A 21,643-nucleotide genomic window follows, 5' to 3' on the forward strand; every position below is an offset into this window, starting at 1 on the left:
CGTGGGTGCTAATCCCGGCTCCGCCGCTTGTCAGCTGTGTGACTTTGGGCAAGTCACTTCACTTCTCTGGGCCTCAGTTATCTCATCTGTCAAATGGGGATGAAGACTGGGAGCCTCACTTGGGACAACCTGATGACCCTGTATCTCCCCCAGCGCTTAGAACGGTGCTCTGCACATAGTAAGCGCTTAACAAATACCAACATTATTATAGAGAAGCAGCGTGGCTCAGTGGAAAGAGCACGGGCTTTGGAGTCAGGGCTCATGAGTTCGAATCCCAGCTCTGCCACTTGTCGGCTGTGTGACTGTGGGCAAGTCACTTCACTTCCCTGTGCCTCAGTTCCCTCATCTGTAAAATGGGGATGAAGACTGTGAGCCCCACGTGGGACATCCTGATTCCCCTGTGTCTACCCCAGCGCTTAGAACAGTGCTCGGCACATAGTAAGCGCTTAACAAATACCAACATTATTATTAACATTATTATTATTATTATTAACTTCTCCGTGCCTGTTACCTCATCTGTAAAATGAGGATGAAGACTGGGAGCCCCACTTGGGACAACCTGATTCCCCTGTGTCTACCCCAGCGCTTAGAACAGTGCTCTGCACATAGTAAGCGCTTAACAGATACCAACATTATTATTATTAAATACGATTGAATGGATGAAACACACGGCTCAGGAGCCCTAACGCTGTCCCCTCCCTCCGCCGCCAGGTAGGGCCGCCAGGGTCCCTCCTGTCCGGGCGGTCTCTCGTGGTGGTTTCGCGGGGCCCGACGCCCGCCGAGGCGTCCGCTGCTGCCCCCTGCTGGTCCAGGGGGGGAAGGGGCGAGGGCCGGAGGGAAGGACGGAGGGGGAGAAGCCGCTACCATTGAAAACGGGGGGGGGGGGGCGAGGCCGTACCATTTAAAACGCCAGGGGGGAGCTCCTATTTAAAGCGCAGGTGGGGCGGTCCTACTATTTAAAGCCCGCGGTGCGGGGGGTGGTGAGGCTCTACTATTTAAAGCGAGGGGTCGAGGGGCGGTGCTTGGATTTGAACCCAGGTCCTCTGACGCCCAGGCCCCTCTTGAATGCTTCTCATTCAGCTCTTGCCTTGCTCAATCAGTCATTCAATCGATCGTATTTATTGAGTACTTTCGGTGTGCAGATCACTGTACCAAGCGCTCGGGAGAGTGCGATGCAACGGAGTTGGTAGATGCATTCCCTGCCCACAACGAGCTTGCAGTTTAGAGGAGCCACAACGAGCTTGCAGTTTAGAGGAGGAGACAAGGAGTAAGTGGGAAGCAATAAATTACAGATATGGACGGAAGTACTGTGGGGCAGGATAAGCGGAGCAAATCAGAGCGATACAGAAGGGAGTAAGAGAAAAGGAAATGAGGGCTTAGTCAGGGAAAGCCTCTTAATAATAATAATAATAATAATAATAATTCTGATATTTGTTAAGGGCTTTACTATGTGCCAGGAACTGAACTAAGTGCTGGGGTGGAGACAATAATAATGTTAATAATGTTGGTATTTGTTAAGCGCTTACTATGTGCCGAGCACTGTTCTAAGCGCTGGGGTAGACATAGGGGAATCAGGTTGTCCCACGTGGGGCTCACAGTCTTCATCCCCATTTTACAGATGAGGGAACTGAGGCACAGAGAAGTTAAGTGACTTGCCCACAGTCACACAGCCGAAAGTGGCAGAGCTGGGATTCGAACTCATGAGCCCTGACTCCAAAGCCCGTGCTCTTTCCACTGAGCCACGAAGCAAATTGGATTGGATACAGTCCCTTCACGTGGGGCTCACGTTCTCAATCCCTATTTTACAGATAAGGTAACTGATTCCCAATTTACAGATGAGGGAATTGAGGCACAGAGAAGTGAAGTGACTTGCCCAAGGTCACACAGCAGACGTGTGGCGGAGCCGGGATTGGAACTTATGACCTTCCGGCTCCTAGGCCCGTGCTCTCTCCACTATGCCGTTCTGCTCACCCAGTTCATCTTGGAAGAGATGTACCTTCAATAAGGTTTTGAAGGTGAGGAGGGTCATTGTCTGTCGGCTATAAAGAGGGAGGGCATTCCAGGCCAGAGACAGGATGTGGGTGAGAGGTCAGCAGAGAGATAGACAAGATTTAGGTACAGGTTGGCATTTAAACTTGATTTCCAGTACCAGGTTCTGCGAATCAATTAATAGTAATTATTGAGCTCCTACTGGGTAATAATAATAATTAGGGTATTTGTTAAGCACTTACTATGTGCCAGGCACTGGACTAAGCACCGGGTCCTGTACTAATCACTTGATAGAGTGTGTTAATATACGCACGTACATACATATATAGTTGTCCTTTGTGTTTGAGGAAGACACCACTGATGGTGAATGTGTGGCTGAAAAGGCTATTTAAAGCTCTGCTACCACGTGCACACAAAAAGGTTGTCTCATATGTTATCATCTTTAATGTTTTCAGATCCTGGCACTGTTTTCTCTTTTGCCTCCTTGCTTCATGGTCCTTATGAAGTTTTTGCCTGAAAAGAACCATTCCTTTCTTGCTGGCAGTGCGTCATACTGGACTCTCCTCAGCAATTCAAGTTTGTAGCTGAGATGAATCAGTGTCTGAGGCTTTGTTTTATTTATTTATTTTATAATTATTATTTTTAATGGCATTTGTTAAGCGCTTACTCTGTGTCAGGCACCGTTTTAATCGCTGGGGTGGACACAAGGTAATCGGGTTGGACACAGTCCCTGTCCCACATGGGGCTCATACTCTTAATCACCATTTTATAGATGAGGTAACTAAAGCGCAAAGAAGTAAAGTGACTTGCCCAAGGTCACACTCTGGATAAGTTACAGAATCAGGATTAGAACCCAGGCTCTTCTCACTTCCAGGTCCGTGCTTTATCCACTAAGCCTCACTGCTTCTCACCACCTTAAAATATTTTCTCTGTCCTCCTTCCATTCAGTTTCTCCATTTTGATTCATCATGCCAGCAGACGTTTGGTTCTCTAGCTGTCCGCTCGTTCTCCTCCCATGCTCCACACATTGTAGCTGTGTTAAGGTGCTGGGAGATTAAATGCCATACCGGAGCAGTTTTTATTTGATGTTGAGCCTAGCCCATGAATGATGATGATGGGACTAAGTTGCCAGATGTGCCTTCTGTGTGTGGTTCAGGCCTCCCTGCCCAGCTAGGGCAGAGCTTGGCCCAGCGTTCGGCTCTCTAGAGCTGGGCTAGTTAGTTTGGGCTGGGCCTGATCCCGCACTGCCCTCACCCTCTGTTTGACAGTCTTCCAGAGGCTGGGTGGGACTTCCTGGTTTGTTTTTCAACTTCCCTTTCTATCACTGCATTGTCATTTGGTGTGCTGCCTCTGTGATAGAATTCTATCCCAGCTATTAGGTCTAGAGAAGGAGTGTGGTCTAGTAGAAAGAGTACCAGCCTGGGAGCCAGGGGACCTGGGTTTTAATCCTGCATTGCCACTTGTCTGCCATGTGACCTTGGACAAATCACCTAGCTTCTCTGTGTCTCAGTTCTTTCACCTTCAAAATGGAGATTCAATGATAGTCCTCCCTCCTATTTTTTTAAAATGGTATTTGTTAAGCACTCACTAAGTGCCAGGCACTTTATTAAGCGCTGGGGTAGATACAAGCTAATCAGGTTGGACAGAATTCATTTTCTACATGGGACTCAGAGTTAACCCCCATTTAACAGATGAGGGAACCGAGGCACAGAGAAGCGAAGTGACTTGCCTCGGGTCATACAGCAGACAAGTGGCGGAGCAGGGATTAGAACCCAGATCCTTCCGACTCTAAGGCCTATGCTGTATCACTAAGCCATGCTGCTTCTCAGACTACTGAGAAGTCTGCTACTTAGACTGTGAACCCCATGTGGGGCCTGATTATCTTATATCTACTAGAGTACTTAGCATATAGTAAGCACTTAACCAATGCCACAGTTACTATTTGGTTGCCGATGTGAATTTTTGGGTGTGTATGACTAGCTTCCCCCCCGCAGGCTGGCTGAGACTTCACCTCAGTTTTATTTAGACTTATTGCCAGCCTGTTTCATCTGACTGATTCATTGACGTAGTTTACAGTCATTTATATGCTTGGAAGAGTTTGCCAGACCAAACCACTAAGTGTATTGGGAGTCTATTATGTCTAGAGCTCTGTACAGGGCACCCAGTGTGCGCAAAGCACTACACTTGGAGGACTATATCAGTTGGCTTTGTACCAGGTGCCTGCCCGTGCCTCAGCGCCAGATTCTATCAATAGGCATTGTACTCGTTGCCTATTGTGGGAAAGGCTCTGTACTGGGCACATAGTCACTGTCAAACACAGTCACGTGCTCTTTCCCATACACTGCCACCCACTCGGTGTCACACATTGCCACTCACACACTCACACACACACTCAGTGTCAGCGTCTTACATCTTGTCACACTCAACAGTGTCACACAGAGTGTCGTATACACTGTCACTCACAACATCTCACCCACACAGACAGCGTGACCCCCCTCCCGTCTCACCCATCTCCCTTTGAGCCATGTCTCTGGGGGCGGTGTGTGTGGAGGGGAGGGTCCCCTGAGGCGAGGTGGGGGGCGGCCCCCCCCCAGGCAGCCGGGAGGGGCAGGAAGGCAGGCACCTGGGCCGGCCCCCGTTGTGGTCAGCCCGGCATCGCGCCCCGCGATCGGGTGCAGCACACCTTGCGTCATCGGGGGTCTGTTTCCATGACGACAGCAGGGCAGGCTGCAGCGTTACCATGGAAACAGCAGAGTCGGCCGAGCAGCCAGGTAGCATCAGGGAGAGGCAGCGTAGGGGGCGCCCTCTCCCTTCCCCCTTGGGTGGAACCCACACAACCCACCCGGCCTCCCGCGTGCCGAGCCCTGTCCTGGCCGCCGGCCGGGTTTCAGGGCGCTGCGCTGGGCGCCCAGTATGGGTAGAGCACCGTCCTGGGCGTCGAATGTGCGCCGAGCGCTGTAGTGGACGCTCGGGAAATGACATTGAGTCCGTCATTGGGCAGGGATGGTCTCTATCTGTTGCCGAATTGTCCATTCCAAGCGCTTAGTACAGTGCTCCGCCCATAGTAGGCGCTCAATAAATACTATTGAACGAATGAATGAATGACAGAAAAGCGAGAAACGATGTCCCTGCCCTCAAGCGTCTGCCCCGTCTAAGGGAAAGGCAGAGCTGCGCAGTTCGGGGAGCAGCCAGGAGGTGGCAGTGTGGGAGCGCGAACACCCCCCCCCCCCAATTCCCGGGTCCCCCCGGATCCCCGGGTCCCCCTAGATCCCAGATCCCCCCCATCCCCCCCGGATCCTCCGGGCCGCGACACCGGGCAGGGACCAGGAGGCTGGGTGGGTTCCGCTCGGTGGGCTCCGCTCCCGGGTCCCAATTGGGAGCCGTCGGCTTCGCCGTCGGCGGGCGTCGAAGCCAAGAAAGGCCGCAGGTTCACCGATCGATTGAGCGACCCCGACTCCTCCTTTTCATCCCCCTCCTCGGCTGGGTCCCTCAATGCCAGCCTCGTGGAGGGCGGAGGGTCCATGCCTCCCCTGCCCCGGGGGGTGCCCTCCCTCCCACCGTGGGCTGGAAGAAGTCAATGCGGGGGTGCGTATGGGGGGGTCCCCCTTGCTTGTCGGCCCCGCGCCCCCCGCTTGTACTTTGCCTGCTGATCTCTCGGTGGCGGCCGCCTGCCCGCCGGCCCTGTCCCGCCCCCGCCCCCGCCCCCGCCCCCGCCCGGCCCAGAGAGGTCACCGACCCCTCCGGCCGCCCCCGGAGTCCCAACCGCACGGCCCACAGCGGGGAAGGGGCACAGCACGGACCACGGTGGGGGGGAAACGGGGCACGGCACGGACCGCATCGGGAACGGGGCACGGGACGGACCAGAAGGGGGAAGGTGCCCAGCCCGGCCCAGCCCCCCCCGAGCCCCGTCCAAGCTCCGCAGACCAGCCCGCCTCCCCCTCGGCCCGGACCATGCTCGCCCTGGCCCTGGCCCTGGCCCTGGGGCTGCTGCTGCTGCCCCCGCCGGCCCCGGCCCCCGACCCCGCCGACCCGGCTCCAGCTCCGGCCCCGGCCCCGCAGCAGTGTGCGTTGTGTGCGGGCTCGGGCCCGGGGCCGTCCGGGGAGCGGGCACAGCTGCTGGCCCTGGCCCGGCGCACGGTCCTCAGCAAACTGCACCTGCAGCAGCGGCCGCCCCTGTCCCGGCCCGTGCCCGCTGCCGCCCTGCAGGAAGCTCTGAGGCGTCTCGGCCGCGGGGGCGGGCCGGGCGGGGCGCCGGGGGACAACCAGTGGGGTCCCGGGGCCCTGGACCCCGAGTATGAGATCATCAGCTTCGCTTCCGAGCAGGGTGAGTTGGCGGGGGACGGGGGGAGCCGGGTCCCGAAGTTGGGGGAGAGGGGCAGGTGGGCAGAGGGACGCAGGGGAGACAGCGGGCCCACGGGCAGGAGCGAGTCCTCAGAGCTGGCGAGGGGCCAGTCTGGCCGGGTGCCCGCGGAGAGGGCAGATGTGGCTTGGGCATGTGGCCTGGGTCTGGGGCCCCGGGTGGGTGGGTGGAAGGGAGGGGGCCTCTCGGGACCTCGAGACCAGGCCGGGCCAGCGTGGGGGAAGGTCCCAGCCAGGGCCAGCGTCCTCCAGGGAAAGGTCAGGGGTCAGTATCAACCTATCCCTGCACCCCGGCCACGCGGTCAGCCCAAGTCCCCGTACCATTGCCAGGCGTAGCCGCGACGGCCCCTGACCCTCTGCCATGGGATTTTCCACAAGTGCTGTTTGCCTGCTGCTGGATCCCAACCAGGATTTGGGAGGTCAAAGGTCAAATGCCAGCCAGGCAGGAGGGGTCAGGCTCCTCAGCGCTGGGGTGGAGGAACTCCTGGCTGTGGGAGGAGGCTAGGCAGGTGGTCTCCTCCTAGGGGAAGGGGCACCGTGGCCGCCGCCGTGACAAGTGACCGATCGATAGTACGTATCGACCGCTCGCCTTGTGCCGAGTTCAGGTTGCTGGGCACTACAGGGTCGGGGCCTGCAGGCCGGGGCGCCGGGGGGCCGGGGGGGCGGAGGCAGGCCCAGGCCTCAGTGGGGGCCTTGAGGAGAACGGAGGGATGAGCCCCGGGGAGCCGAGATGATGCAGGGGAGGATCTTCGTCCCTGGATAAGCCCCTGGGAGTTGTGGGGGGGTAGATGGAGAGGCTGAATATAATAATAATCACACCATCATAGTAAGAATCGTAATTGTTAAGCACTTATTATATGTTAAGCACTGTCCCTGTCCTACATGGGGCTCACAGCCTAAGGGGGAGGAAGAATAGGTATTTAATCCCCATTTTACAGATGAGGAAACTGAGGCCCAGAAAAATTAAGTGACTTGTCCAAGATCACACAGCAAGCAAGTGGCAGCCTTGGGATTAGAACTTGGGACTCTTGACTCCTAGTCCTATGCTCTTCGCATTAGACCACACTACTTCTCAGCGTGGAGAGAGGGTGGGGAGGCCAGGGCATGGTGAAGCCACAGTCCTGGGTCCCTTTTCATTGTCCATTTACCCCCACTCCTTTGGAGAGTTCATTCACCTCCACGACTTCACCCACCACTTTTATGTGGATGACTCCCAAATCTACCTCCCAGGCCCTTTTCTTTCTCCTTCTCTGCAGTCTCACATTTCCTCCTGCTTTCAGGACAACTCTCCTGGGGTGACCCGCCGACACCTCAAATTTCACGTGTCCATAACTAAATTCCTCATTTCCCCACCCAAACCCACTCCTTCCCTTGACTTGCCCTTCACTGTAAACACCACCACCATCCTCCCTGTCTCACAAACCCGCAACCTTGGAATTATCCTCGATTCATCTCCCCTCCAATCTGCATATTCAATATGTCATTAAATCCCATTGGTTCTGTTTTCAAAACATCTCTAGGATTTTCCTCTCCCTCTCCAACCAAACTGGCACCACAGTGTTCCAAACCCTTGTCACAATCCATCACGGTTAGTCTCAGCCTCCTCACCGTCCTCGGTGCCTCCAGCCTTTCCAGGCCAAACTCGCACACTTTGCTCCGCTGCCTATATCATTTTTCTGGCCTCTCCTGGATGACCCCTCAAATGAACATGTTCAAAGGCAAATTCTTCATCTTCCCACCCAAACTCTGTCCTCACCAGGTCTTTCCCATCCCTGTAGACGACACCACCGTCATCCCTCTTTCGCAAGCCTGTAACTTGGACCCTATCCTCGATTTGTGTCTTTCATGCAACCGACGTATTTTTTCTGTCACCAAATCCCACCCATTCTGCCTTCAAAATGTCACTAAAATCTTTAAATCGTTACTATGCTAATCCGAGCCTTTTTTACGTCCTGCCGTAACTACAGCATCTGCCCCCTCGCTGACCTCACTGCTTCCTGTCTCTCCCCACTCCAGTCCGTACTGTCCTCGCTTGCCCGGATCATTTTTCAAAAAAAAACCCAACCCATTCAGTTCACATTTCCCCACTTCTCAGGGACATCCGGGGTTGCCCACCAGCTCCTCATCAAACAGAAACTCTTCATCAACTGCGTTAAAGTGCTCAGTCAGCTCGGCCCCCTCCTAGGTAACGTGCCTGATTTCCTACTCCAGCCCAGCCTGGCCACTTTGCTTCCGTAGTTTGGGCTTGCTCACTGGGCCCAGATCTTGTCTCTCTTGCCACCGATCCCTTTCCCACATCCTACCTCAGACCTGGAGCTCCCTTCCTGACCATGTACGTCAGATGATCACTCTTCCCGCTTTCAAAGTCTCACTGAAACCACATCTCTGCCAAGAGGCCCTCCCTGGCTAAACCCTCATTTCCTCACTTCCTCTCGCTTCTGTGTTGCTTGGGTCCTTGGATCTGTCTCCTTTAAGCACTGAATATTCACTCAACCCTCAACCCCATAGCCCTTCTGTACACCTCTGTAATTTACTTCTATTAATGTCTTTCACCCCTCTAGACTGTAAGCTCTTTGTGGGCAGGGAATATGTCTACCAACTCTGTTGTATGCTCCCCAGTGCTTAGTACAGTGCTCTGGACACAGTAAGCATTCTTTGAATACCATTGATTGATCGATTGATCATGAACCCTCTGCTCCCTCCCCCTCTCCCCCCACAACTTGCCTGGAACTTCTTCCCCCTTCATAATAATATTAACAATAATAACGGTAATTGTTAAGCCCTTACTTTGTGTCAAGCCTTATTCTAGAAACTAGTTAATGAGGTCAGACACGGTCCCTGCCCCACATGTGTCTCACGGTCAAAATAGGAGGGATTTCAGTTATCGAATTCCCATTTTACAAATGAGGAAACTGAGGCACAGGGAAGTTGAGTGACTTGTCCAAGGTCACACAGCAGGCAAGAGGCAGATCTGGGTTAAGAATGCAGATCCTTTGACTCCTGGGCTCTTTCTACTAGACCTCGCTGCTTCACTCTCTCCATCTTCAAAGCCCATCTGTAATTCCATATACTCCACCCTTCCCTGACTAACTTCTCATCTCCCAACTGTATTCTTCCACCCCTCTGTGCCGTCTATGCACTTGAGTCTGTGCCCCCTAAGCATTTTGATAGCCCCCCCCCCAGCTCCCCCACACCTCTGTCCATGTTGCCCTACTCTGTTGCTTCCCCTATCTGTATTTTCTTTGAATGTCTGTCTCCCCAGCTATGCTCTCAGCTCCTTGAGGGCACAGATTCACTCAATCATATCTATCGAGTGCTTACTGTGTGCAGAGCACTGCACTAAGCGCTTGGGAGAGTTTAACAATAAGCAGACACATTTCCTGTCCACAGCGAGCTTACAGTCTAGAGGATCTAGGGATCATGCCAACCAGCTCTCTGGCAGTCTCCCAAATGCTTAGTAGTGTGCTCCTCACCTGGTAAGCATTCAATGAGTCCCATTTCTGGATGGATGGTTGGGGCGATGTCAGGGACGAGGGTCAGGGCATGTGGCCAGGCCCTCCCTGAGCCCCGTGTCCCCCCCGTTGTAGGTCTGGCCGCCAGCCCCCAGCCTCGCCTGGATTTGCAGTTCTCCCCAGGGCGGGGTCCGGCTGGTGACGATGTGGAGATCTTGGAGCTGACCCTCAGCCTCTTCTTGGCCCTGCCGGCCAACGGCTCGGGCACTGCCCGGCTGCAGCTGCTGAGCCCGCCTAGGCCGGGTGCCAACCGCTCCCTGGCCGCCGAGCGGCTCCTGCGGGTGGACCGCAGCGGGTGGCACAGGCTGAGTCTGGGGCCCCCCGGACGGGACGCTTGGGGAAGGGGCCTCCTGATGATCCAGGTGGAGGTGATGGGCTCCTCGGTCTGGGCGGATGGTGACCACCGGCCCTTCTTGGTGGCGCGGGCGCGGGCTGGCCGGCAGCGGCGGGCGCGGCGCCAGGCCCCGGACTGCAAGCCGGGGGCCAGGATGTGCTGCCGACACGAGTTCTTCGTGGACTTCCGGGAACTGGGCTGGGGTGGCTGGATTCTGCAGCCCGAGGGCTACACCATGAACTACTGTGCCGGGCAGTGCCCGCTGCACCTGGCTGGTAGCCCGGGCATCGCCGCCTCCTTCCACGCCGCCCTGCTCAGCCTGCTCAAGGCCAACCAGGCCCCCGCCCCCGTGGCCTCCTCCTGCTGCGTGCCCACCGCCTGGCGGCCCCTCTCCCTGCTCTACCTGGACCCCAGCGGCAGTGTGGTCAAGGCCGACGTACCCGACATGGTGGTGGAGGCCTGTGGCTGCAGCTAACCCAGCCGGGGGTGGACCCGCACCACCCCACCCCCCCCCGAGCCCGGGCCTTTCACACAGTCCTCACTATGACCCCTCCCCCGCCACACCCACCAGTTCTATTCTTGGCTTCTCCCTCGGCCGTGGCCAGGGCCCTCTTCCCACAGTAGGAAGCAGACAGATGCTCACCTGCACTTGCCCCAGTTCCTCCCAAAGTCCCCCAACCCCCTCCACTGGCTAGGACTTTCCATGTCCAACCTCCCTTCCCAGAAGAAGGGGAAGTGGCAAGGGTCCCGGGACTCCAATAAATGCTAAATTCCCCCATTTTGCTGCCTGCCAAAGGTATTAATCGAAGAGAGGTGGATGGACAGATAGCACGAGTGGGTTGAAGGGTGGATGGATAGATGGATGGATGGTTAAGTGATGGGTGGAGGGATGGAGGAGTGGATGAGTGGACAGGTAGATGGTTAGATGGATGGGTGAGTGGAAGGAGGACAGATGAGTGGGTGGTTAGATGACTAGGTGATTAGATGAGGGTGGCTGGGGGACAGAAGGGTGGGTGTGGGGAGGGTGGATGGTGGATAGGCGAATGGCTAGACGGGTAGATATACCAGTGGATGGAGGAGTGGTTGGATGGCTGGGTGGATGGTTACCTGATCGTGGAGGGTGTGAGGGAGGGAGTGAGGTATGACTCAGTGATAAATGGCTTTATTGTTATGGTTGCTGGCCCCATCAGGAACGCTGGTAGAATGGGGGAGGGAGGGAGGGAAGGATGAGATGGGGATTAATGGTTTTATCCTGTTGCTGGACCCATCGTGGACCCTGGTGTCTCCTGGCTGGCTGGCTGGCTGGCTGCCTGGCCTGATTCTGTATGATAAAACACACCAATTGGCCAGGCCCAGGCCACCGTGAGCTCACCGGGCAGAAAATTCCTGATCTGGGAACCTGAAAACCGATAACCTCCACTCCCCATGCCTCTCTTGTCTGGCCTCGATCCCTCCTCTGCCCCATCTGGACTACCCCAGCCTCTAACCTACCACTGCGCCTGAAGACTGTGATTTATACAGGGAGCCCGACGTGGGCTGTCAGATGATCTTGTGTCTAACCCAGTGCTTGGCTACTGCATTGGCCTCCTTACTGACTTCCCTGCCTGCGGTCTCTCCCTTTTCCATTCCATACTTCATTCTGCTACCTAAAAAATGTTCAGTTCATATCTCTCCACTTCTCTCCAACCTCAGTGGTTGCCCATCCACCGACAGAATGGAAACTCCTCATCGTCAGTTTTAATTCATCAGCTCCCCTTTCCTCTTACCCTACCTGGCTGATCTCCTACTACAACCCAATCTGTAAACTCTGCTTCTGTATTGCCAGTCTACTCTCTACTCTCTGTCAATCTCATCTCTCTCACACCCAACGCTTTGTCCACGTCCTCCCTCAGGCCTGGAACTCCCTCCCTTTCATATCCGGCAGATCACCATTCTCCTCACCTTCAAAACCCTCCTAAAATCACTTCTTCTATAAGAGGCCTTCCCCTACTAAGCCTTCATTTCTCTTATTCACCCTCCCCTCTGCGTCGATTGTGCCTTCACTGCGTACCCCCATTTTTAAGCATTTACTATATACCAGGCACTGTACTAAGCGGTGGGGCGGATACAACCTAATCAGGTTGGACACAGTTCATGTGCCACTTGGGGCCCCCAGACTAAGACTCAACCCATCCCCCCAGAACTTAGGCTCTCCTGTTTCCCCTTCCTACTATTTTAGCCTCCTCACTGACCTCCCTGACTCCTATCTCTTCCCCACTCCAGTCCACACTTCACTCTACTGCCCAGATCATTTTTCTACAAAACCACTCAGTCCATATTTCCCCACTCCTCAAGAACCTCCAGTGGTTGCCCATTCATCCAATCAATCAGTCATATTTATTGAACACTTAACGATGTGCAGAACACTGTACTAAACACTTGGGAGAGTATGATACAAAAAAATTAGTAGACACATTCTCTGCCCATTATGAGCATACAGTCTAGTCTGCAACAAACAGAAACTCCCTACCAGTGGCTTTAAAGCACTCATTTACTTTGCCCTCTCCTACCACAGCTCCCTGATTTCCTACTGTAACACTGTCCTCATACTTTGTTTCTCTGACACCAACCTACTCTCAACACCTCCACCTTGTCTTTTTGACCACCGTCCACTCGCCCAAGTCCTGGCCCTGGCCTGGAACTCCCTCCCCTTTCATTTTCGACAATCACTCACCACACCTTCAAGTCTTTATTCAAAGCATGTTTCCTCCAAGAGGCCTTCTCTTAGAGAAGTCCTCATCTCCCCTGTTCCCTTTCCCTTCTGTATTGCCCTTGAACTTGGATTGTTTTGTCAGCCCTCCAGTACTTATATACCTATCTATAATTTACTTATTTATCATACTGTGTATCTCTCCCTCCAGACCGTAAGCTCCTTGTGGGGAGGGAACGAAGGTGTCTACCAACTCTCCTAAATGCTTAGTACAGTGCTTTGTACACAGTAAGTGCTCAGTAGATACAATGGATTGATTGAAGTGCTTAACAATACGATGATGCTAATGATGGTGGCGATGATGATATGGTGATGATTAAAACTCTGTGTCCCCCTCAACATCTCCTGGGCTTCATTGGGGGAGTGCTCAGGGGTTTCTGGGAAAGGGGGATGTTATGAGACCTGGATTTTCCATGTTGGATTGATTGATAGATGGTAAATTGCCTGAATGATTGTTGATGGAGACGGGTTGATGATACCGATTGATTGATGGAGGCACATAATCACAGCCAAGGCCTCCGGGAGGGATGGACTGATGGACGGGCAGAGAATGCACTCGAGGGGGTGAGAGGTCCAGATGGGGGAACTAGTAGGTGAGTGCCCCCTCCAACAGTTAACCTCAGAGGCCTGCCTGGGGGAGGGTCTAAGCTGGGGTAGAGCAGGTGAGGGGAGCAGTGGAGGCATCCGTGGAGGTAGGGTCCTCCCTCCTGCATGGCCCAGGCCAGGGGTCAACATTGTCCGGCCCCCAAGGCCACACTTGCGCAAAGACAGGGAAGGGGGAAACCAGATGTGGAAACGTGGGCGGGTTTGTGTTTGTTCAGCCGATCGGGTCTTGTCTGCCTGACCTGGGGAGGGGTGGAGGGCTGGGAGCCTCAGCCAGGACTGGGGAGCTGGGGAGGACAGAGAGGATCCCTCTCCTGAGAGTCCTCTTTGCACTCCTCTTTACAACCTGAAGGCAGGCCACCACTGCCCTCTCCATTCTGGGCCAGACCCCCCCCCCAAGCCAGCGTGTCCAAGCTCAGCAGCCTCTTGGCCCCCAGGGTGCGGCCCAAGCTGCAGAGGCTGAGGTATTTATAGAGGAGAGAATTTCCCGCCAAGTGACTGGGAACTGATTATAGACAAGACCCAGCTGGCACAGGGGCCCCAAGCCGGGCACGGCTGGCATGCATCAGGGACAACAGGTGCAGCCTGCCCTAATGGCCCCCTCCCACTGCCTCCCTCTCCCAGGCCTTCAACAGTGGAATCAGGGACAGATGGGAGGGGTAGACTGAGACGGACTTGGGCTGGGGGGGGTGGGGGGAGAGCTGGTGTGTGTGTCCTGTGAGTGGGGCTGGGCCAGAGTGAGGCTGAGTTGGGCCTGACTGGGTGGGGGTGGTCTGAGGTTGGGCTGAATTGAGGCTGAGTTGGGTAGAATTTGGGGGGTGGAGGGCTGAGCCTGGGGCTGGACTGGATGAGAGTGGGCTGAGGCTGGGCTAGATTGAGGCTGAACTGGGCAGGACTTGCAGGGGGTGAGCTGAGGCTGAGGCTGGGCTGGACGGGTATGGGCTGAGACTGGGGCTGGGTTGGATGGGTGTTGGGCTGAGGCTGGGGTTGGGGGGCAAGGGTACCCGATGCTCCGTAGACTCCCCCCACCCCATCAGCTGTTAGCCCCGGACCGGGACCCTGCAATCTCTCCCGCCACCCTGGACTGAACAGGCCCTGGAGGGGGTGGAGGAGGTGTCGGGGGGGTGGTCAGACGGAGGTGCCCGAGGACGGACTCTGCCCGGGTTCCCGCTTGCATCACCCGCCTCCCCCCCCCCCCCCGCAACTGCAGGTTTTCCCAGACTCGCCCCCACCCTCTACGTGTCTGTACCAGGCTGGACTCTGGGCGGCCAGCTCAGCGGGGTCGGGGGTCGGGGGGTGCTGAACCCCCCTTCCTCCGTGCCAGTACCCCTGGCCCAGGGCCCAGCCCTGATCTCATGCTTCTCCTCCTGGGCTGGACTCGCTGGAGCGGACCACCCCCCGCCTCCCGCATTGCCCACCTCGCCGGGGAAGTGGGAGAGGCGAGGTTGGGGGGCGGTCAGAGGGGGCCTTCCTGTCCTTTCCCAGGGTCGTGAAATCGCCCAGCGTCTTGCATCATCTCCCCTCCTCCCGCCCCCGGCAGGGCAATCGTGGGCCGAGGGGCGGGACTGAGGGTAGATTGACCCCCCTGGGCCGCGGAACGCCGGGGGGTCTAAAGGCCGGGGCCGTTCCGGACCGGGGATCAGAAGCCCCGGCTGCTGCCTGGGCGCCAGGGAGCCCGGCTCCGCGCGCGGTCGGTGCCCGCTCGGTGCCCGCTCGTCCGCTGGGCGCCCGGCTCCACAGGCGCTCGGTGTCCAGCTCGGTGCCCGCTCGGTGCCCACTCGTCCACTGGGCGCCCGGCTCCACAGGCGCTCGGTGTCCAGCTCCGTGCCCGCTCGGTGCCCACTCGTCCGCTGGGCTCCCGGCTGCGCGCCCGCTCGGTGTCGTCCAGGCGCCTGGCCGCGCGCCCCCTCGGTGCCCACTCGGTGTCCGCCGGACGCCCGGCTCCGCGCCCGCCCGGTGCCCGGTGCCCCATTCCCATGGGACCCGTGGGCTCTTGGCGCCCCCTGGCGCTGGGGCTGGGGCTGGCGCTGGGGCTGGCGGTGGCCCCGGTCCCGGGTCCGGGGCTTAGGCCGAGGCGGGCAGGCGAGCCCCCGTGCCCATCCTGCAGCGCTGCCCCTCTGGCCCCCAGCCTGGAGCGGGCTGTGCTCCTGGAACTGGCGAAGCAGCAGATCTTGCGGGGCCTGCGGCTGCCCGCGCCCCCTCCGCCCCGCGCCCCGCCGCCCCCCGAGGCCCTGGCCGTCGCCCTGCGCCGACTGCGAAGCCACCCGGAGCCGCGGGACCGCGGAGCCGAGACCATCAGCTTTGCGGAGCCCGGTGAGCAGAGGCGGGGGTGGGCCAGAGAGGCCGGCGGCCCGGGCTGACGGGTCGGGGCGCGGGGCGGCGCTGGGGAAGAGGCAGGGGCCCCCAGGCCCCTGAGCAGCAGTCGGGTCCTCCGGCCCCCGCGCTTCCAGCCCAGACCCCCCGCCTGCGCCCTGCGTCCCGCTCCCAGCCGCGCCCTGAGTTGGTCTCTCTCTCTCTCTCCCCCTTTCCCACTCTTCCTCTCCTACTCTCCCTCTCCTGCTCCTCCCTTTCCTACTCTCCCTCCCTCCTTTTCCCTTTCCCACTGTCCCTCTCTTCCTCCTTCTCCTTTTCCCTTTCCCAATCTCCCTCCCTCCCTCTCCCTCCCCCTTTCCCTCTCCCCCTCTCCCTCTCCCCCGCCTCTTTTCCCAGACGCGACGGGCGCCTCCTCTGCGTCCTCCCGGCCGGCCTGCGGGACGACTCTGACCTTTGCCCTGTCGAGCCCGGGCGGCCGGCGCGCCCAGCTGCTGCAGGCGCGGCTCTGGCTGTACCTGCGGCCTGCGGGGCCCCCCCGGCCGGGCCCCCCGCTGCGGGTCTTCCTGCGGGGCCCGTCGGGTCGCACCCTGCTGGCCGAGCGCCGGCCCGGGGCGCCCGGCTGGCACGGGCTGCCCCTGCGGGTCGGTCGGCTGGGGGCGGCGCCCGGGGGCTGGCGGCTGGAGCTGGAGCTGGACTGCGGCGGCGCCCACCGGCCCCGGGCCCCCAGGCCCCTGCGGCTGGACACGGCCGGCGGCCGGCGGCCCTTCCTGGTGAGCCGGGCGGGGCCGGGGGTGCGGGGCGCCGCGGGGGCGGGGGGCCGGAGCCGGCGGCGGGTGCCCGCCTGCGCCCCGGACTCGGACCTCTGCTGCCGCCGCCACCGCTTCGTGGACTTCCGCGAGCTGGGCTGGGGTGGCTGGATCCTGCAGCCCGAGGGCTACACCATGAACTACTGCGCCGGGCAGTGCCCGCTGCACCTGGCCGGCAGCCCGGGCCTCGCCGCCTCCTTCCACGCCGCCCTGCTCAGCCTGCTCAAGGCCAACCGGGCCCCCGCGCCCGCGGCCCAGTCCTGCTGCGTGCCCACCGCCCGCCGGCCCCTCTCCCTGCTCTACCTGGACCCCAGCGGCAGCGTGGTCAAGGCCGACGTGCCCGACATGGTGGTGGAGGCCTGCGGGTGCAGCTAGCCCAGCCGGGGGTGGGGGCGGAGGGGGGCGCGGGCCGGGAGACACCCCTCGCTCCGGGGACGCCGGGGGCAGCCCCGGAGGGTGGGAGCAGATGGAGGGCGGAGATGGACCGAGGGGGCTCCCCGGGGGTCGGTCGGCCCCCACCCCTACCTCCCCACCCCCGCGACTGAGGGGCCGGGCCCCATGAGTGATTTATTTTCCTAATAAAAATGAAAAAACCGACAAGGGGCCTCCAGTCTGGTTACTATGGGCCGAGGGGTGAGGGGAGGGGAGGTTGGAGGCTGTCGGCGCATGGGCGCTGTGTATGTATGTAGGTGTGTGTGGTGGGGATCGTAGATAGTTGGGTATTGGGAGGATGTGGACAGTGAGGTGTGGGGATGTAAACAGTTGGGTGGAAGGAGAGGTGGACCGGGGGTTGTGGGAGTTGTGGACAGTAGGGGTAGAGGGATGTGGAAAGTGGGATGTGGGGAGGTGTAGACAGTGGGATGGGAGGAGATGTGGGAGGGTGGACAGCGGGGCGAGGGGGTCGTGGATAGCCCGGTGCAGGGGTCCCAGAGGGACTCACTGCCCTCGGGATGAGCTTCAGGTCAGGGTGCATGTGACGCGCAGGGGTGTCATCGCACCCCCCTGCCTGTCTGCCTGCCCGGCTCTGTGTTTGTCCATCCTGTGTTGTCGCCTGTGTCTCTTTGTGGCCACCCCACCAACCAATCAATCGATCGATGGGGTTTACTGAACTTTTACTAAGTGCAGAGCACTGTACTAAATGTTCAGGAGAGCACAACAGGATTAGTTGACAAGTTACCTGTCCATAATGAACTTACCCCGTCTAGAGGGGAAGACAGACCTTATTAATATGAATCCATAAGTAAATTATAATGTATAATTTACACATATGGGCATAAGTGCTGAGGGGTTGGAGAGTAGGGTGAATATCAAATGTCAAAGGTCACAGCCCTTGGGATTCTGATGGGACTTGTCTCCTTGTGGCTACCCCACCCATCAACTTGGGGAGCCCCTGCGGTTGGGGGAGGGGCAAGGAGACACCCCAGGATCCTGCTGTGACCTTCGTCCTCACCCAGGTCCCTCCAACCTGTGACCATAGTAAGCAGCCACCGGCTGCCCCGCAGCGTGGCTTAGTGGAAAGAGCACGGGCTTGGGAGTCAGAGGTCGTGGGTTCTGTCAGCTGTGTGACCTTGGGCAAGTCACTTAACTTCTCTGTGCCTCAGTGACCTCATCTGTAAAATGGGGACTAAGATTGTGAGCCCCAAGTGGGACAACCTGATTACCTTGTAACTACCTCAGCGCTTAGAACAGTGCTTGGCCCATAGTAAGCACTTAACAAGTACTATCATTATTATTATTATTATTATTATTATCACATCCCACTCACACACTGACATTGTGTGTGCGTGTCAGCGTCTCTGAGAGTCTGTCTCTCCATCCATCTATCTCTGGGTCTGGCTGCCCCCTCCTGGTGGTCAGGAGACCACTTCATTTTCAGTGGCTGCTCTGGCCCGGCCGTGTGTCACCTCCAGCCTGGAGACTAGCCGGGACATGAGGCTGGTGACCAGGCCGGGGCAGGGGTGAGGAGGAGAAGGTGCCCAAGCTCTGGAGTCAAGACCAAGGAAGACCCCATGTCCTCTTTGAAGCAGTGTGTGGCCTTGTGGAGGACCCCGGAGCTGGGAGTCAGAGGACCTGGGTTCTAATTCTGGCTCCACCAGCCAGTCAGTCAATCGTACTGATTGAGCGCTTACTGTTTGCAGAGCACTGTACTAAGCGCTTGGGAGACTACAATTTAACAGTATGACAGATACATTCCCTGTCCACAAAGAACTTATATTCTAGAGGAGGAAACAGATGTTAATACAAATAAAATTACAGATATGTAAAGTGCTGGGAGACTCAAGGGGGAATAAATAAATGAGGCAAATGGGGAAACTCCTCACCATTGGCTTTAAAGCACTTAATCACCTTGCCCCCTCCTACCTCACCTCGCTTCTCTCCTACTACAACCCAGCCTGCACACTTCATTGCTCTAATGCTAACCGTCTCACTGTACCTCTACCTCATCTATCTCGCCGATGACTCCTCGCCCACGACCTCCCCCTGGCCTGGAACACCCTCCCATAGAAGGACAATTGCTCTCCCCTCCGTTCAAAACCTTACTGAAGGCAAATCTCCTCGAAGAGGTCTTCCTTGACTAAGCACCCCCTTTCCTTCTCTCCCACTCCCTTCTGCATCGCCCTGACTTTCTCCTTTATTCATCCCCCCCTCAGTCCCACAGCACTTATGTACTATCAGTGTTTGTCTCCCACTCCAGACAGTAACCTCATTGTGGGTGGGGAATGTTTCTGTTTATCGTTATATTGTACTCTCCGAAACGCTTAGTAGAGTGCCCTTCACACAGTAAGTGCTCAATAAACATGACTGAATTGATGAATGGATGAATGGAAGGCCTCTCGGAGGAGATGTGCCTTCAATAAGGTTTTGAAGAAGTGGAGAGTAATTATCTGTCAGATATGAAGAGGGAGGGCATTCCAGGCCAGAGGCGGGACAAGGACAAGAGGTCAACGGCAAGATAGATGAGATTAAGGTACGGTGAGAAGGTTGGCATTAGAGGAGCGAAGTGTGTGGGCTGGGTTGTAGTAGGAGAGTAGCGAGGTGAGGTAGAAGGAGGCAAGATGGCTCACTGCTTAGCAGCCATTGGTGAGGAGTTTCCATTTGATGCAGAGGTGGATGGGCAACCATGGGAGGTTCTTGAGGAGTGGGAAAACGTGTCCTGAACGTTTTTGTAGAAAAATGATCTGGGCAGCAGAGTGAAGAATGGACTGGAGTGGGGAGAGACAGGAGGAAGGGGGGTCAGAAAGGAGGTTGATACACTAATCTCTGCAGGATAAGTGATGATTGTATTAAAATGGTAGCAGTTTGGATGGAGAGGAAAGGACGGATTTTAGAGATGCTATGAAGGTTGAATCGACAAGATTTATTGATGGATTGAATGAGAGAGAAGCAGGAGGAAATGTGAGACTGCAGAGAGGGAGAGATCAGAGGAGATGTAGATTTGGGAATCACCTGTGTAGACGCGGTAGCTGAAGCCATGTGAAGGAATGAGTTCTCCAAGGGAGTGGGTGTAGATGGAGACTAGAAGGGACCCCAGAAATGAACCTTGAGGAACCCCCACAGTTAGGGGTTGCGAGGCAGAGGAGAAACCCTCAAAAGAGAATGAGAATGAGGGGCCAGAGAGATAGGAGAAGAACCAGGAGAAGACAGGGTCACTGAAGCAGAGATTGGATAACGTTTCCAAGAGAAGGGGGTGGGAGTCAGCATCAGAGGGAGCCGAGAGGTCGAGGAGGATTAGGATGGAGTAGAGGCCGTTGGATATGGCAAGAAGGAGATCACTGGTGACCCTTGAGAGGACAGTTTCAACGGAGTGAAGGAGTGGAAGCCAGATCAAAGGGGATTGAGGAGAGAGTTGGAGGAGAGGAATTTGAGATAGTTGGTGTAGACAACTCGCTTAAGGAGTTTGGAGAGGAATGATAGGAGGGAGATGAGATGATAACTAGAGGGAAGCTTGGGGTCAAGGAAGGGTTTTTTTAGGAAAGGGAAACATAGGCAAGTCTGAAAGCAGTGGGAAGAAGCCACTGGAGAACCAACAGTTGAGGACAGTGGTTAAGAGGGAAGAAGGGAAGGGGCAAGTGTTTTGATAAGGTGCAGTGGGATGGGGTTGGATGTGCAGGTGGAGGGGTTGAATTTTAAAGAAGGCAAGAGATCTCCTCTTGAGATACCACTGGGAAAGATGGGAGAGTTGAAGAAGGGGCAGGAGTGGGGAGGTACTGGGGAGGGACAGGAAAGATTTTAGGGGGATCATGCCGGATGGTTTCAATTTTCTCAATAAATTAGGTGACCAGGTCACTGGGGACAAGAGATGGGAAGAGCCGGGGGGTGGGGGGCTGGGGGTTTGAGGACGGAATTAAAGGTCTGTTACAACTGGCCAGGGCAATAGGATGTCATGGATGTCAATAAGGATGGAGAAATAATTTTGACGGGCAGAATTAAAGCACGTGAAGATAAATTTGAAATGGATGAGGTCGGCCTGATATCTGGATTTCCACCAGCAGCGCTCTGTGGCGTGTGCCCAGGAGTGAAGGAAGCCGACTGTGGAGGTGATCCAGGGCTGTGGGCTAGTGGTAAGAGATCGACAAAAGGATAGGGAAGTGAATGAGTCGAGTTGAGTAGAGAGGATGGTGTCAAGAATGTCAATTTGGTCATCAAGGGTGGTAGTTTGGGTCTGGAGGCTAAATGGGGCATGATGGCTTGAGAAAATTGGATGGGATCAAAAGATTTGGAGTTCTCTGTCGGGGAAAGACACAGATTTGCACTGTCTTCTCTGCTGCTCACTTTGTACAAGTCACTTAACCTCTCAGTTACCTCATCTATAAAATGGAGATTAAGACTGTGAGCTCCATGTGGGTCTATCCTAGTGCTTAATAGAGTGCTTGACACAGAGCAGACACTTAACAGATACCATTAGAAAAAATGCCACTGAGAGAGTGTGCTCCGCTCCAATCAAGTCCAGTCCAGTCCAGTTCAGCCCAGTCCAAGC

General features: G+C 56.7%; 2 protein-coding genes across 2 annotated transcripts; both read left to right on the top strand.

Annotated features, from left to right (window-relative positions):
• Positions 1-5,744: 5,744 nt before the first annotated feature.
• Positions 5,745-10,972, top strand: INHBC (inhibin subunit beta C). Its single transcript, XM_029073840.1, has 2 exons — positions 5,745-6,313; positions 9,936-10,972. Exons 1-2 carry the CDS (start codon positions 5,941-5,943, stop codon positions 10,667-10,669), a joined length of 1,107 nt encoding a protein of 368 aa, XP_028929673.1. The 5' UTR covers positions 5,745-5,940; the 3' UTR covers positions 10,670-10,972.
• Positions 10,973-15,256: 4,284 nt separating this feature from the next.
• Positions 15,257-17,077, top strand: LOC114814573 (inhibin beta E chain). Its single transcript, XM_029072944.2, has 3 exons — positions 15,257-15,859; positions 16,256-16,619; positions 16,683-17,077. The coding sequence occupies exons 1-3, from the start codon at positions 15,523-15,525 to the stop codon at positions 17,038-17,040; spliced, it is 1,059 nt and encodes a 352-aa protein (XP_028928777.2). The 5' UTR covers positions 15,257-15,522; the 3' UTR covers positions 17,041-17,077.
• Positions 17,078-21,643: the final 4,566 nt, after the last annotated feature.

The sequence above is a fragment of the Ornithorhynchus anatinus genome, chromosome 10 (genome assembly GCF_004115215.2).
Source record: "Ornithorhynchus anatinus isolate Pmale09 chromosome 10, mOrnAna1.pri.v4, whole genome shotgun sequence".
Taxonomy (NCBI): Eukaryota; Metazoa; Chordata; class Mammalia; order Monotremata; family Ornithorhynchidae; genus Ornithorhynchus; species Ornithorhynchus anatinus.